General features: G+C 41.5%; 1 protein-coding gene across 5 annotated transcripts in view; it reads left to right on the top strand.

The window, feature by feature from the left end:
- Positions 1 to 15796, top strand: part of PHACTR2 (phosphatase and actin regulator 2) — a 151211-nt gene that overhangs the window by 112512 nt on the left and 22903 nt on the right. For 4 of the 5 annotated variants that reach the window (XM_076333757.1, XM_076333761.1, XM_076333759.1 and 1 more), the window contains 3 exons: positions 8889 to 9125; positions 12781 to 13321; positions 14591 to 14790. In XM_076333757.1, the coding sequence (XP_076189872.1) occupies positions 8889 to 9125; positions 12781 to 13321; positions 14591 to 14790 (978 nt within the window). The remainder of the gene's footprint in view (positions 1 to 8888; positions 9126 to 12780; positions 13322 to 14590; positions 14791 to 15796) is intronic. The other variant, XM_076333760.1, reaches the window with a different exon arrangement.

A 15796-nucleotide genomic window follows, 5' to 3' on the forward strand; every position in this document is an offset into this window, starting at 1 on the left:
CAGGGGTTTTTTAGAAATACACATTTCTAACTATGTTGAAATCCCCTCTAGCTGACTTCGCAGAATGTAGAACTCCAATGAAGCAGGAAAGGTTCAATATCTATTTAAACACGTTATTACACTCTGCACTCCCTATATATTGTGTTGACCTCACAGGGAGAAACTGAAAATGATTGCTGTACAGGAGCAGAGTCAGTACAGAAGAATATATAGCTATCACTCCAGTCCCTCTCAGAAAATGAAGTATATATGGAGAAGGGAGAAGGAAAACAAAAAATGAGCAAAACTGGTATTCTAGGCTTCGTAGAATGTCAATATGACCGTATAGAAGATGCCAAACACTTCAACTATACTTTCCTCTTACATCTAAACATGAAGTTCTTCTACATCTTCAGTCCCCTGAAAAGGAACAAGATAGATTTATTGCAGAGGAATAGTCTGCCCAAAAAAGGTGTTAAGAATCAATTCCACACATCAGCAACGGTGTTACACAGTGCAAATCCAGTACAACTCACTGGATAGTCATTCTGAATACACTTCAGTTATTCTTTATTTCATAGCACATTAAGCAAGAAGGTGAGCCAGTCTGTTGAACTCAGTGGAAGAGCAAGGCCCACTGCATCTCACAGATGCATCTCACCTGACAGATTAATCCTCGGTGATTTTTTATGGCAGATGCAGTAGGTATGCATTACACCTACACCCACTGGCAGAGCGAGGAATTAACAACCACAAAGTGGAGGTTTGCTAGTGTTCACAGAGCATCAAAATCAGAGCTGAAGCAGGAATACCTAGCTCGCTGTCTTCTGCTCAGACCATAAAACATGCTGGTGTATCAGATCACAACCCTCCGTCATGAGAACTGAGATAGGTGGAGTGAATAATAGCTGGACAGTTGGGAGTAATGGATGCAAGGAGTTCATCTTTAGTGAGGCTAATGTTTGGCTTTTTAGAGTCTTGAACTCTTATGTGTAAATCTCGAAGGAAGTTATATACACTTTACATGTTTATAAGACCTGAAGACAGGATTAATACCTGCTGTTCAGTAGCATGGTGTGCTGCAGTTCCAACTCCAGCTGAATCAGTGTTCCAAAAAATTCATCTCAGCCCCTGAAAGTTAAGAGGTTATTTTAAAATGCTTTTATGAAATGGTGGTGGTCTTTACTTGCTCTCTGGTTCAAGTGGGTCTTGAAAATTCTCATATAAATATGATGATGACTGCTGGAGCTGGAAGCTTAAAAAGAACAAGTGATACAGGCACATTGTGATAATATGGTGAGAGTTGGCAGCAACGCATGGTAGAATGTGGAATATGTCAGGAGTTAAAAGAAGTTAAAGGAAAAAAGTTGTTTCAGTATGAGCCGCAGAAGTACAGTATCAACAGGGCAAACAATAGGCTCAGCTGTGCAATGTAAAAATGAGTTAAGCAGAAGCGAGTGAAGAAGACGACCCCTGAAAGCTGTTCCCTGTGCTGCCAGGCAGTTCCATAAACTGTGTACCCATCTGCTGCCTGTCAGCTCACAGGTGCCTTTCGTATTTGGTGAAAAAATTCCCTTTGGCAATTTAATAGTGTAACTGTTACTGTTTATAGTAATGATGAGATGTCAGTCATCCAAGCGGGGTGTTTAAAAGGAAATTTCTCCTTTATGTCAGGATAATAAGAAGCTGGTGACAGTTTTACATAAAACAGGTAATTGATGGATAAAGCTTTGCAGATGAGAAATCAGAGAAATCTTTTTTCTAGATCATTTATTCACATTATGTTTGTACTGGGTTGAGTTCTGAATTCTTTTGTTTTGTTTTGTTTTGACTAAGAAAAGTCACGAGCATCTTTTGCAGAAAATAAAGAGCTAAACTGTAGCCAATCTCTGTGAGCACCCTGGAAGGGATACAGAGGAGCGAGTAGACAGGCAACATGTTAAAGTACACCCTGGCTGCCCGGGCAGCAGACCAGACTGTACCATCGTGCCAGGGCTCCTGACCTGTGGCGCTTGTCTGCAGTAGCCCCTGCAGACCCCAGCGCTCCAGGTTCCAGGTGGGGTATGAGCATCGCAAAGGGGATCCAAGGAGTCTTTCTGCCTCCTGCCCCCCACAGCAGTGTTGGAGAAGACCAAAAGCCACATCAGTAGAATAGGTGTCAAAATTGTCGCTGTTTGCCTCCCTAGGTATAGGGACATAGCATGCTGATGCAGCATGCGTGCTGCACATTGTAAAACCTCCTGGTACTGTGTCAGAGCTGCTTTTCTCCTTTCCACCCTCCCAGGATGTCTCTGGCACACAGATGTTCCAGAGAACCCTGAGTCTGTATCCGAGTTCAGTTTGTAAACTTAGGTCTTACTCATTATAGCAAGCTAAATCTTTCAATGATTCTGGTAGATACTTCTACATTTCATTGTTAGCTTGGGCTTGAAGAAGTGAAAGGCTCAGTAACCATTAGCAAGATACTGCCTGGAAAAAAGTAATAAATTTCATTTTGCGTACCATCAGTCAGGTGTGTTAGATGCTGCTTTGATAAATAATTGCATTGCAGGAAGCCAGAGCTCTGTTGCGGGTGCTGTGGGTGTTGTGGGTGACATGGAGCATAAGCTTCTGAAGTGTTCCTATGCCATTTATAGCAGACTGTTCCTCTCAGGTTTTCTCATGTCCTTCAGTGAAGGAAACAGTTCGTAGTCCTGTTTCCAAATGAATTAATGGGATACATGCACATAATGTTTTTTCCCCACAGGATAACTCTAATATGAGAGCTGGCAAAGGTTCCAGGTCTTAGTATGTTGGGTTCAGAGGTTCTTTCCGCTATACTTTGTCTGCTCTCCCTTAAATCTGCCATTAAATTTAATCTTTTATTTTTCTCATGGGTAACCAAAAAAAAGAAGGTTGGAGGCACAACCTCTGGTCTTATGAGCATGAGTCATTGCTGACCAACACTTTAGTTTGTCTACCAAGGAATGTTCTTCAAAGTCAAATTTTCTAGGTTCCTTTTCTCAGAGGTCTTTGCTTTATTTCCCCAAAGCAGAACAAAACCTGTTGAATTTAAGATAGTAACCCTCACCTTCCAGGGTCTCAGACAAGAGCCTGCTTTCTCTCAGAAGACTAATCCTACAAACCACTCACTGTGAGAGACAAGGCAGACTTTCTTCCCTCTTGTGTGCCTAGCTGGCTTCCTACACTCCTGAGTTCTGTAGATCATCGATATGAGCACTATACGTTAAAGGGTTGTTTTTTTCCTGAGTCTCAAAGAACCTCTCACTCCAGCTGAGTTATTTGCTGGCTAAAACCAGTTCTTCTAAGAATAGTGTATCTTTGATTCATCACCTGAACTGTGTAAATGAGGCTGAATCCAAATCTTCTTAAAAGGAAAGCTACTCTAGATAAAGCTGTATTTGGGCAGAGCCTGTCCACTACATCAGCCAGGCTGGCTCGTGCGAGTAGGCTGACGTGAGAGGCACGGGCTGTCACCCACAAAAGCTGAGTGGCAGAGGAAAGCTCCTGGTTTGTAAAGCTGCTATGTTTTTTTTTTCTTTTATAGGAAAGATATCCTAATGTGACTCCAAAAATAAGATTGTAGACGTGATTTTAATGAACTAACCACTGAATTATTTGAGCATATCTATACAGAAAGTATAAGAGAATGTACATGCCTTTCACTTTCCAAGTCTCCCATAGACCAAGAAATGGTAAAAGTATGCAGCTGACAGTGAAGATGTTTTAGGTATTTTCTCTTAACAGCTTACTTTTTATGCAAAAGTTGGACAGTTAGCAATTTAAAATGACAGTCTGGGGTTTTTTCCTTTTTTATCCTGGAACCAATGCAAAATACCTGAACGTGGTTGCTTTAGGTCAGATGTTACACCTGTCCCTTTCTCCCCTCTCCTGTTTTCTGCACTGTCTCTGTTACAAGACCTCTTGCACATAGTGCTGTTGAAATCATAGCGTAAGAAAGATCTGGAAGTCTGCAGACGTACAGATCTGCTCATCCATCTTCAAGAAAGATGAATTCAAAACTGCAGAGGGAGCTGCGAAAAGCATCATGAGACAGCTGTTCTTGTTCAGCCTAGCAAAACGGAGCCTGAGAGAGCCCAAGTGCGTTTGATGAATGTAACAAGTTGGTATATAGCCAGGAGAGAGCATGGCTAAAGGACAATGCTGGCACAAGTAGAAAGGAATAAACAGCGGCTTGAAATACATTTAGACTGGAAATTAAAGGAAGCTTTCTAACAATTAGAATGGGTCTTTTCTTGAACAGAATTTTAGTAGCAATAGCAAGAACAAAAAATGGAGCTGGTTAAATCTGAAGTTTATCAAAGGATTTGTATGAGTCGACCACCTGCATCAGCACAGTCAATGAGTCCAAAAAAGAGACAAAAGACACCTTGTCTTGCCCTGTGTCCCATGTTTCTGAATGACGACTTCCTGGGTTTTGATTAATCAAAACACAGCGCTTTGCATAGGCTGGAAAAGAAACTCATGATTCTGAAAACTCTTACCGAGTTTCATTTTGAAGGGAGTCACCCTGCAAAAGACAACAAATCGTACGTTATTTCCAACTTCCATTTTACGTAGTGTTACTCCACTGAGTTGTGCTCGTCTTCCCAGGAGAAGGGTGCTTTGCAGTTGATGTAGATTATATGCTTGTGCTGCAGCGCTACTGGTTTTCCATGAGCTAGCTTCATGTCACTGCTTTAGCTGTAGAAACAAAAATACCAGTACTGTATGGCAAAATCCTGGGGTAGAAGAGCTTTGGCCTTTGGTTCCTTAGAAGTTCACAAAAGTAAAGAAAAAATTCTTGTATTATACAACCCAGTCATGTATGGCTTCTGAAACTATGCCCAGGATTTTCATAGGTCCATTTGGTCCAGAGTTTGCAAAAGGTCCCACATTTAGCTTCCAAAATAAGTGCATATGGCACACTGACATCTCTCTGAAAGTCTTTGAGACTTGATGAGTCCCCACAAGAGCTGTTGTATACTGAGTACTTTGTAACCCTGACCATCATTTAGGTGTTTACACGAGAACACAGCTTTCGTAAGAGTCTGGCCCCAATCACAATTTCTGGAAACAAGAAAATCTGGTCTCAAAGTGAGCTTTCTTGAAAATCTGGCCTTTGGAAAATTTATTCTAAACATAAACATATTATTGATCCAAATGCTTAATGAGACATTAACATTTGCTTTGCTTTCCTATTTAAAGAGTAATTTATAGGTGGATTGCTTTTACAGAAGATATCGTGATCAAGGCAGCAGTGAATAAAAGATACTCCTATCTGATGGTCTTTTGGAGACCTTTTGTTAAAAGGTCAGTTCGTGATGAACAGATGTCTACATTAAGACAAACAACAGCAATAAAAATACATTGCAGCTGGTACCGAGGTACCTGGGGGATTGGCTTGAACAAATAGATGGGTCTGAACTGATTCAGATGCTTCCTTGTTTTGGAAAAAAAATGCAAAAGAAAGAGCAGGCATGGAGACCAAGGGTCCATATTCAAGCAGAATCATGTTAGGGAGGTACAATTACAACATAATTGTATCTCGAGCCATTTAGAGACATCAGACCATCCCTGTCACTGTTCAAGATCAAGCCACTGTTGCCATTATTAGTTATTTGTATTACTACAGTACTTATGTATATACCAGGAATTTATTGTAGTGTCTTACATAAATGCAGAAAAACACAAAAAAGTTCCAATGGACTTGCAGTAAAAGAGAGGACACTGTGGTTAGGCACTGAAAGACAAGAGGGGACCAGACCAGGATAACAAGCACAATGCCGGCAGCCTAAAAATTGTCAGCTTTGGCATCACAGCAGAGGGGAATTTGAGGGAGGACAGTCAGTGAACGTTCACAAAGCCTGAGGGGCAGCAGAGGAAAAGCAATGAAAAGCATCTGCTTCAAAACTTGGCTTGTCGCTGGCAACGGCTGGTATAATGGACTGGTCAGGTAGGAACTGGAAATCTGTATCTCAAGAGTAAATGAGAAACAATAGTTTGGGCAAGATCAGACTGACCCTGAGGGCAGTCAGGTTTATATCTGGTGAGATAAAAGAGATGAAGCTAACAAAGATAAAAACAACGAAGCTAATAAAACACCAAGAGGGACAATATGGTCAAAGGCAATCATTTTCACCACAGCTTTCCTCACGGCTATGAGCAAAAAGAAGATTCATTGGTCAAGGCCAAGAAAAGAGCATGTACGTAATCAAGGGGCGGTCAAGACTCGATGAGAGCTGTAACTATCCGAGCAGATAGGATGCCGCTGTGCAGAAAGAGTCTGCCAGCCTTTGGTATGATGTACATAACAGTATGGAAAAAGCTGTCCTTGATAAAGATGATATCCCAGTGATGGGAAGGTATTTCAGTTAAAATCAGTGTTTTATAAATTGCCAGTTTTAATCACAACTGAAGTCTACAAGCAAGAACTTTGATGTGAATGAACTGTTCCAATTTTGATCTTCATTTATAGTTTTTAGTTATTTTTGTAAAGAAAATTTGTACATTATTAGTTGGTTGCCACTAAGATGTGTTTATTTGCAACTAAGTAAAGCTTTAGCTTTATATTTTGTACTTTTTTCCCTGAATCAGAAGATAAATTCTAATACACATTGTTTAATCAGTTACATAGTTTAATGTAGATTGACTGAGATTCTAAATAATTGCACTGTCTTACTTCAGAATATGGTGAATGGTGTATTTCTTTTTACTAGGTTATCATTCTCTTTTTAATATTTTCTCTACTAATATGACTGGAAACAAAACACAGTAATGGTGTATGAGTACACAAGTTTTAAATTCTTTCTTATTAGTAAATAAAATTTTAGCATGCTGGACCCATAAGTAAGAGGTATATCAAAGAATTGTTTACACTTAAAATTCTTTCTGATCATCACGTCCTTCAAGATCTTCAAAATACAAAATCTTATCTTCTCTTGCCATGTTTGTTATTAATGGAATTAAAATTTTAAAATGTCCTGCTTTTTCACAATTAAATCAGTTTTTCAGCTTTGAATGAAGGTAGGTAGGATTTCACAAGGAGATGCTTTTTGCTATAAAAGAGGAGAGCAAAATGTAACAAATATGTATGTTTCTTTCTTCTTCCAAAGTCTATCTCTAGTCCAGAGTTCTTTCTCTGGAAAACAAAGAGGCAGTACAAGAATCTGTGCTCGAAAGAATGTGTTTGAAAGCTGTAAAGGTTGCTATGCAATGGTTCTTGCAAAATATTAGCAAAAACATATTAGTCTATAATGGGCTGGAAATAAAGGAGGAAGACACTGTACAGTTAATTCCTTCAGTTCATGCAGAGACATATGTGTGCATGTTGCTTTTAATAACTGCAGGTGATGCATTAGGTTCATGTTAACAAGCCTTAAGCTAGAGATTGAAAAGGCTTTGTTTCCGAGATGAAGAATGTCATTGTTGTCCAACACGTTATTTGTTTTTCGTCTACTAATCTTAAAATGAAAAGGTGCTGCTTATCTCTTGGGAATCTTTTACATGGGAAGGAAGAGAGCAGGGAACGGAGAGGAGATCCAGGGACGGCCATTTAATGTGTGTAAGGGTGAGGCTCTAAGAGGAACATACTGCAAGAAATTAATTGGTTTCCTCTCGAGTGATAAGAGACTGTTAGGAAATCCTTGCAATATTTGCTTGGCTCCTTTCTTCCCCCACCACCGTAGTTTTTAGAAACATGCAAATAAAGCCCATATGATTCTGACGGTATGCTCTTGCTTTTAAAATATCCTTTTCTGGAAGGTTTGGGAAGGCTATCGTGAGACCAAATGGGCACAGAGTTGGTGTAATTGAATAGGTAAAGATTCCCATCTGGGAACTTTAGCTGTTCCCATCTGGGAACAGCTAGTCTTACAACCATAGCGATTATGTTGCAAAATTTTATGTTGACTATAAATGGCTCACCTACATTAACGTTACAGTTGGCATTAGGCGTGCACTTTTGCAGTGAATTTCCTCGTCATCCCCACTTACCCTTCTTTGGTTTGCAGAGCACACAAGCCAGGTTTCTTTTGGATGAAACTAAGCCAAAAGATACATTCGGAAACTTGTGCTCCCACCACTGCTGGGCATGCAATCTACAGAACTAGCCTGAAACTAGTCCAAAGTCAAGTCTCCTGAAATGCACATTGTGGACTTTGAGTCCTCAGTGCTACCTCTTTCACTCTACAGAGCCATTCCTATGGCACGACACAATGTAGATACAGTCCAAATTCCCGTTGACTAAGGAACTGCTGCAAGAAGTGCAGTCTTGTAACAATACCCAAAGAGCTTGCAGGAGAGGAGAGCATTCTCATGGCAAATGATATCCTATTTGATTTAGCTTCATCTCTTTCTGAAGAGTAGAAATACCCTGGGGAAGATACCCAAAATAAAGTTGCTGTGAGCAAGCAGTCTGCAGCTTAGGAGAACGGGTTGCTTCAGGGGAAAAATTCAGCTGCATAGCCATATTTGAACCCATGGCTGAGAGAATGGCCCTGTTCACATTCAGATTCACATGAATCTTGAGTTTTATAGCCTGTTGATCTCAGAGGGCTGGAAAGAAGCCGAGGGAATTTGTTAGAGGAGTAAATGGCATTTCCCTTGTTTAGTTTGAAGCCAGCAGTCTAGTTGGGGATACTGAACGTTAAGGGTGATCCTTGGACGTCTAGAATAGATGAGACTGAGAGAAGTGCCAGGCAGAAATCTTCCATGAGAAGGACTTGAATTGAGACAGATGGTAATTTTTTTCTGAGATAATACTTCAATAAGAGGCAAAAGATGAAGAAGTCTCTCCTGATTCCCAAGAGCTCAAGCAGCAAAAAGTAGGCATTGTTGTCAGGCTTGCTGTTGAATGTACGTGGCATATGTCTGTGTCAGTTGGCTTCTGTTCACTTTCTTATCCATAGAGAGCACTACTGATCACTGCCCAGAAATACCGGCATCCTATGCTCCACCGCTACCCAAGCCTAAGCCTAAATCTAAAAAAGCTCCGCTACCACCAAAAAATGCTATTGCTGCTTCCACCACCACCAGCCATAAGAGTAATGAAGCACCTCATGCTAAAAAAAAGGGAAAGGCTCCTGCTAAGCAGCCTCCTCTCCCACCGCCCAAGCCAACAAGTCACAGTGCAAATCGAGAAGCTGGTGAGTACTGCACAGGCAGTGCCAGTTAGAGTGGGTGCATGTGCATGGGAGTGCTTAGCTTGGTCTTATGATACCTTCTGCCTTTGTACGTAGCAGCGTTACTAAAGAGCATGCCACGGATGTTTTTAGCTATCTTCCCACTGAGCTCTGGTTCTGCTGTCTGCAAACACCCCAGACAGCGGACAAATCACTTCGCTGTTTAATGAACGTGTGCACAACACCAAGCACATCGCAGACTATATTGAATTCCCAGCTCAAGTGTGAATGCTGGCAACAAAATGACCCAGAGAACTGCTGAAGAATCGGCAGGGAAAAAGGTGACTTCTGAAACGAAACATACGAGTTGCCCCAAAGTAAAACTACCTTGGTATTGCTGTACCTTTCTGCTGGAAATACCTACTATTCTGATTAATTTGACAAGATTACAAGGTCTCAAAGAGGTAAAGGATAAAACCATGAAGATGTCTTTAAAGACTGTTGAGTAGCAGTTGTTTTAGCTGAAAAAAAAAAAAAAAAGAATTATAACTCATTAGAAATGGCCAGGCTTCCCTGAGCTGGTTGATGGCTAACTGTGATTCTAAACACTCACTAGAAATGGAAAATGTCCATTATCAGGCACGTAGCAGATGTGTTTATCACTACACTTTCAAACCAAAATTCAGCAGTGATGCTAGATTAAAGATTATAGGTAGCTGTTCTTAAGGTACTGATCTCGAGTTTGAATGGTTGTCATTTAGATGATGGCCAAAATGAAAACATCCAAATATAATTTGAACACAAACAATATTATGATGAATGGACTGTATATATGCATTGGCCAACTTATACAAGCCTTGTGTTTTCAATCCTCTGTCAGTCTTTCAGAGCCCTTCAGTCCCTCCAGTTTTCTCTCCAAGTATACCTCTTCATAGCTTGTAAATTTTGGCACGTTTTATATTTGAAGCACACAGAAGAGAACTGTTTGAAAACATTGCAAGACTGCTGGAGTTACAATAATAACTTTGCCATAAAATATCCATTAACTTGGTATTAACTGTCCCTACTACATCAGACAACCACAAGAATAAATATTTTGAAAACCCAGAATTTGCTGCTTGTATTTCACATTCATCTGGAAAACTCGGTTCTTCCCAGGTGAAGACAGCAGACCTTTCAGAAATAAAAAAACCCATCACATAAAGAAATTTTTAGACCAGTGGTTGGTAACAAGCTCTCGGGTATCTCAGTTCTTAAATTAAAATACATTCAGATTCCATATTTGTCTTTTAGTAGCCTTGCTGAAATTTTATGCAGTGCTTGAGACCATATGGGTATAAAATATATCAATATATCCCTTATATAAAATAGTACATATTCTACTGGTAATTTCTTCCAACATTAGGTACATTGTGTTCATTTGAAGTAAGGCAATACTTAATAAATAGAGCTGATCGGGAGCAGTATTTAGTACAAGATGTTTATCAGATCCCCATGAAAGTGAACACCTGATGCAGCCAGTGATTCAGTCCCATGAAGGAGAAGCGGAATATGAGTAACAACTGAGCTGTGGCTCTCCTGAGGGCACCACAGCGGGTTTCCAAACTGAAATAGTGGAGTTGGGAGAAGGGGGGACTTAAACGTAGGCATGGACATGTGCCAAAAGGCAAGTAACAGCCATGAAATTTTTCATTTAAACAAAATTCAAATCTTCTACTGAAAAAGAGGCATGACAGAAAAGTGTCAGCCAGCCCAGTCAAAAGCAACAATAGCAATAGCGCTTTTGACCCATGTGAAAGCGTAGGGGGGATTTTCCCTGGGAGAAATATTTCAAGTTGCTGTACCTAATTGCAGGTCCAGAAAGACTCTGAGATTATTCTCAGGGTTTTTTCAATGGAAATATCTTTTGACATTTTCCCAGCAACAATTATAGTGTGGCTGTAAATTTGTATTATGCTGGTGTTCTTAAGTGTAAGCATGTAACTGGTTCTGTTGACGTCCAGCCTGTGTTTAAGTGCTTTGCTGGATCAGAACCAGAGCCCTTTCTTACTACCATCCACTTACTCAGTAAGGTTTCTGCTAAATAATATGCAGGTTGGAGCCACCATCTATTTTCACTGTGATTACAAACTGCTGCCTATACCATTTCTTTGCTTCCTTTTGATTTGCCGGTAAGTTAAGTCAGTGATTTGTAGTTGATGTGGATGATTAGTGCAGTATCAGTAGATTCTGTACTGTGCCCTTTATACTTACCTTGCAGCACAAAGAGGGACAGTGATTTGCCTGAAGTCATGAGTTTCTGCAGATTTTTCCAGATGTACTGAAAGTCTCACAGCACTCTAAATGTTTATAAACCATAACATTCAGCTACAGAACAGTATAACGTGTCTTCTGAATTATTTCCATCTTCTTTGACACTGAGAACAGTCTCGCTGTGAAAGCTATTTTTATATCATGAGCTTATTATGGCCAGTATCTGTATTTTGGTTCTATCCTAATCTGCTGGGGTTTTGTTTTTATTTAAATGCTTATAAGTAAAGTAGGCCTTTCAGCAGATTTCTATTACAGCTTTCTGTTTTACTCAGTAAGCTTAGCTGCAAGGCTGCTGTGTAGCTTTATAATGCTTTCATTTGTCCTTTTGAGGTTAATGCATTTTTACTACAGCAGAAGTGTTTGAGTTGGATGCATTTTGATGAAAAGGACTGAATCGTTAAGAAGGTTGTCATTTTTATTGCTTTTTAAATGAAAGTCAGAAGTCTGAAGCTCCCAGTCCAGATGATGGGTGCATTAACACAGCAATCAGAAATGTGACTGGAATGCACATGGGCATGCAGGCTAGCTGAAATCTTCTCTTGCAAACTTGGGCACTGATACATATATGCTTCAATCATATATGTATCACATATATGATATAGGATTAAATAGCAACATCACTGGCCAGCTTGTACAGCTGCTGTCAAAACATTTTCAAGGCTACCTGAGTTGGTTGCTGGTAAGACGAAGATTTCCAGTTTATACAGGAGGCCTTCAGTGCCTCCTTCCTTCTGGAGATCATTTGTGCAGAGTGAGATCAGTGGTTTCTGCCTCTGTTTTATGGCCATGCCCAGCTGGACCTGAAAGTACATCTTGTTTTGCTGTCTGCTGCTTGCCATTAACTAGGAGCACACCACTTGCAATAACACTGTGAAAGGTAATTAACTGATACCCATAGTGGTCCTGAGGTGTTCGTTGAAAAGCATAAGGAAAATCATGGTGTTCTCCTAGTGCCCAGACCGAACATTCATGTAATAGAAAAGGTCAGGCAGTTTTCTCTGGTAGCAATTTTTTTAAACAGGGCACTAAACATGTTTGGAATAAGAACTGGACTTTTTAGATGACGTCCAGGCAAGTTGTAATGGGCCAATGCAGAATGCTAGAATCAAACTCTCACCCATTTGTGAGGTTGATCTCCTCCACTGTTCTTGGGCAAGTATTCACCGTTTCAGTTTTTCCCACCTCAAAGGCGAAATTTGAACTGCAACATTTACTCATCTCAAGCATATAGATGAAGGATTGTAGAAGTATCAAGTGTAATTTTTTCATTTTTTAAATACCAGCACACGTCAATCCACGCAGAAAGAATGGTGCAAAAATCATATAGTTGCAAGACTGTAAAATGCTTTATCTTTTCTTATTTTAGCTAGTTCCTCTCATGCAAAAAAAACACCAGTCTCTTCATCACCATCTCCTTCGTCCACATCATCTCATCCCAAAGCCTCTAAGGAGACTTCCAGCAAATCGGGCACATCAGGGACTACCAGGGGCAAGAAAAAACCTGGGAAACAGTCCGCCCCACGAACAGCGCCGGATGGGGCTGCTTCTTCCCCCTCAGGTGCCACAGCCAACAGGTTGGAAGTGAAGGCAGAAAAACCGGAGCCTGAGCAACCTTCCATAGTAATTTCTGAAATGGAGGACGCAGACCAAACAAGCAAGCTCGTTGTCCCCCCTCCTCCCACCGCTGCCCCTCCTCCACCTCCACTTCCACCTCCTTTTCCTGCTGCAGCTGGTCAGCCCGCTGTCTCCTCAGATGCCCAAGATGTGCCAGACGGCTGCGTGGCAGGGCCAGCCGTCCCTGGATCAGATACTAAGCCTCTTCTCCAGACCGAGCGTGACGTAGACGAGAGCCTGAGCAGTACGGCCCTAGACAGCGGTCCAGATGCTAGTGGAGAAGTCACAAAAAGGTAAGATGGTATGGCTGTCATGGGTAAGTGGTAAGACCCACAGCCAAGGAAGCCACATTTCTTTTCATAAGGGACACTGTAGGCGCATGGGCATCGCTCCTGTTTCTTCTACTGACTGGTAACTGTGTCCTTTTCTTGGAGGCCCAGGGCAGTGTTGCATCCCAGCACAATTTGTTCTTTGCCAATGTCTTTGAGCCATTCACCTGCAGTACCTCATGTTTCCCCAGAAGGTCATTGCTCATAACCTGCCTCCTACATCGTTGCATGGCTTAATGTGACCACTGCAGTCAGCAATTCAGCTAGTAGCTGATAACACTTTTATTTCTCCCTCATAAAGGCAAACAAGAAATGATGTTGAATTACAAGGGGGTTTTACTTTTTTTGTGGATATCATTAAATATCTCACTGCTAAAGCTCTCAATTCGGTAGCTGAATTTACTTGCAGACTTGAAAATGACAGTTTCAGGCTTCGGTTAGTAGGTGTTTGGTCTGTCACTGCCTAATAGCTTGTCTAAGTCTCAGATACTATAAAATCTAGTCAAGAGCAAGGTCATAATTACATTTTTTAAGCAAAATAGTTGGCAGCAAAAAAGAAACCAGCTTATTAATCTGTCTTTTCTCTGCCATGAGAACCAGCATCTTTCATAACAACCCAAGAGAGTTTAGTCTAGATGCCAGTGGTCTAGAGACTTTCCTTTAAATTCCTGCTGGTATCTCTGTGCCAGCATTACGCTCCTGTGCTGCTTCTTCCCTTGCTCTACCCTTCCTTTACGTAAAGATTTTCCCAAGGCAGAGAGCACTCTGCTGCTGATGTCCGTGTTCATCAGCAATGGGCATGAACATTTTGGACTCAACAGCAGTAAAACTGTATTTGCAATAAATAGAGTTAGGCTTTGCACTCCTGTCTGCTCTGCAACTCACTCCTCTCACCCCCAACTTTATGAGCTGTTTTTCTCTTCTTAGTAGCTTTTATGTACTATTGGTCCCATCCCACAAGAAATAAAAAAGAATTAGGATTTTTCTTTATACAGGCTTTGCAGCACATCATTCCAGACTGTTAGCATCTTTTTTCCTAACATACATACACACAGATACGTATACACATACACATACTTTATATATGTTTTATGTATGCATGTTTTTCAGAAAAGAGAAGTTAGTTCGAGTAACAGAACTTTTGTTTTCATACTTGCTTATACAGTCTGTCTCCCATGTGTGTTCTGTGCTGCTTGCATTAATGTGACACTATGTCTGCTTCTGAATTAACAGCTTGGCTACCCAAGAAGACCAAGAAGCGGAGGCAACTGACCAGGCACACTCTGAACCGGTGGAGGAGGCTTCTGATGCTGCTGCCCCTCCTGAGAGTGAAAGTAGCAGAGAGAGCCACAGCAGTGACTCAGACTCTGACGGACCGATACTGTACACAGATGATGATGATGATGACGATGATGATAATGCAAGTGCTGAAAGTAAGCCCCTGACAAGAAGGGTGTACTGGGAAGGGGTGGCCACCTTCAGCTATATCTAATATACATGTTTGGTCTGGGCTGGCTCAGAGAGCCTACTAAGCTGCTGTGATTGCATCCACATTGCTAACTGGAACTTACTGGTTGAGTGTAGTCCAAAGACATCTACACCCAGCGAGATTTTGTGCAGCTGCCTCCATTAAATTGTGGCCTTCAGGAGAGCAAAGACTTTGGGATGGAGCTGCTAGCAAGCACATCAATCCATGGGTGATTCTGTTTCAGGACCTGGTTCTCTGGCAGGGCATCCTGCTGAGAGGTTGCAGGCTGCCTTTTGTGCATTGCGTTATGTGAGCATGCCTGACCCATGCTAGTGCAAAGTAAAGAGAGGGTATGGCTGCATGGGGTGGTTTTAGATGATTTAATATTTTACCACTACTGAGAAATGAGTGTCCCACTTCTCCCAGACGATTGTGATCAGAAACCTGCTGGGGTCCATGCAATGGTGGGAGCAGATCAAGCGTTGTGTGGGTGGGAGTGGAGGTGGGAGGAGCAGGTTCAGGAGAACATGAGGATGGAACAAGGCCTCCATGTTAGGGCATCAACGAGCCATTGATTTGACTTGCCCATGTCATGAACGTCTACTGTTAAAGCACCAGTGTAGCTTTCAACTGAATTGCACTAGAAATCCCAGAGTTTCTTGTGGGAGTAACAGGCAGGGGTGGACAACAGAGGAGGCCCATCAGTCAGCAGCTTCACTGTCTGAAAGTCATTTGTCCCTCTTTGACCAGGGTGTTTTTAAGCATTGGAGCACCTTAGCAGACAGAGCAGATCACAGTGGATTACTTCTAAGTTTACAGCTCTGAAATTTCATCTGGGGTCGTGGCTGTATCATCACCATATATCATTTGGCAGAAGTCCTTGCTGCTGCTGAAGGGGGTTGTGCTGCCCACCCTCTGCCTCATCCCTGCTCCCAGCTGTTCCTTTTTCCCTTAGGCCAGCGCTCATGTTT

Source organism: Aptenodytes patagonicus, chromosome 3 (genome assembly GCF_965638725.1).
Source record: "Aptenodytes patagonicus chromosome 3, bAptPat1.pri.cur, whole genome shotgun sequence".
Lineage (NCBI taxonomy): Eukaryota > Metazoa > Chordata > Aves > Sphenisciformes > Spheniscidae > Aptenodytes > Aptenodytes patagonicus.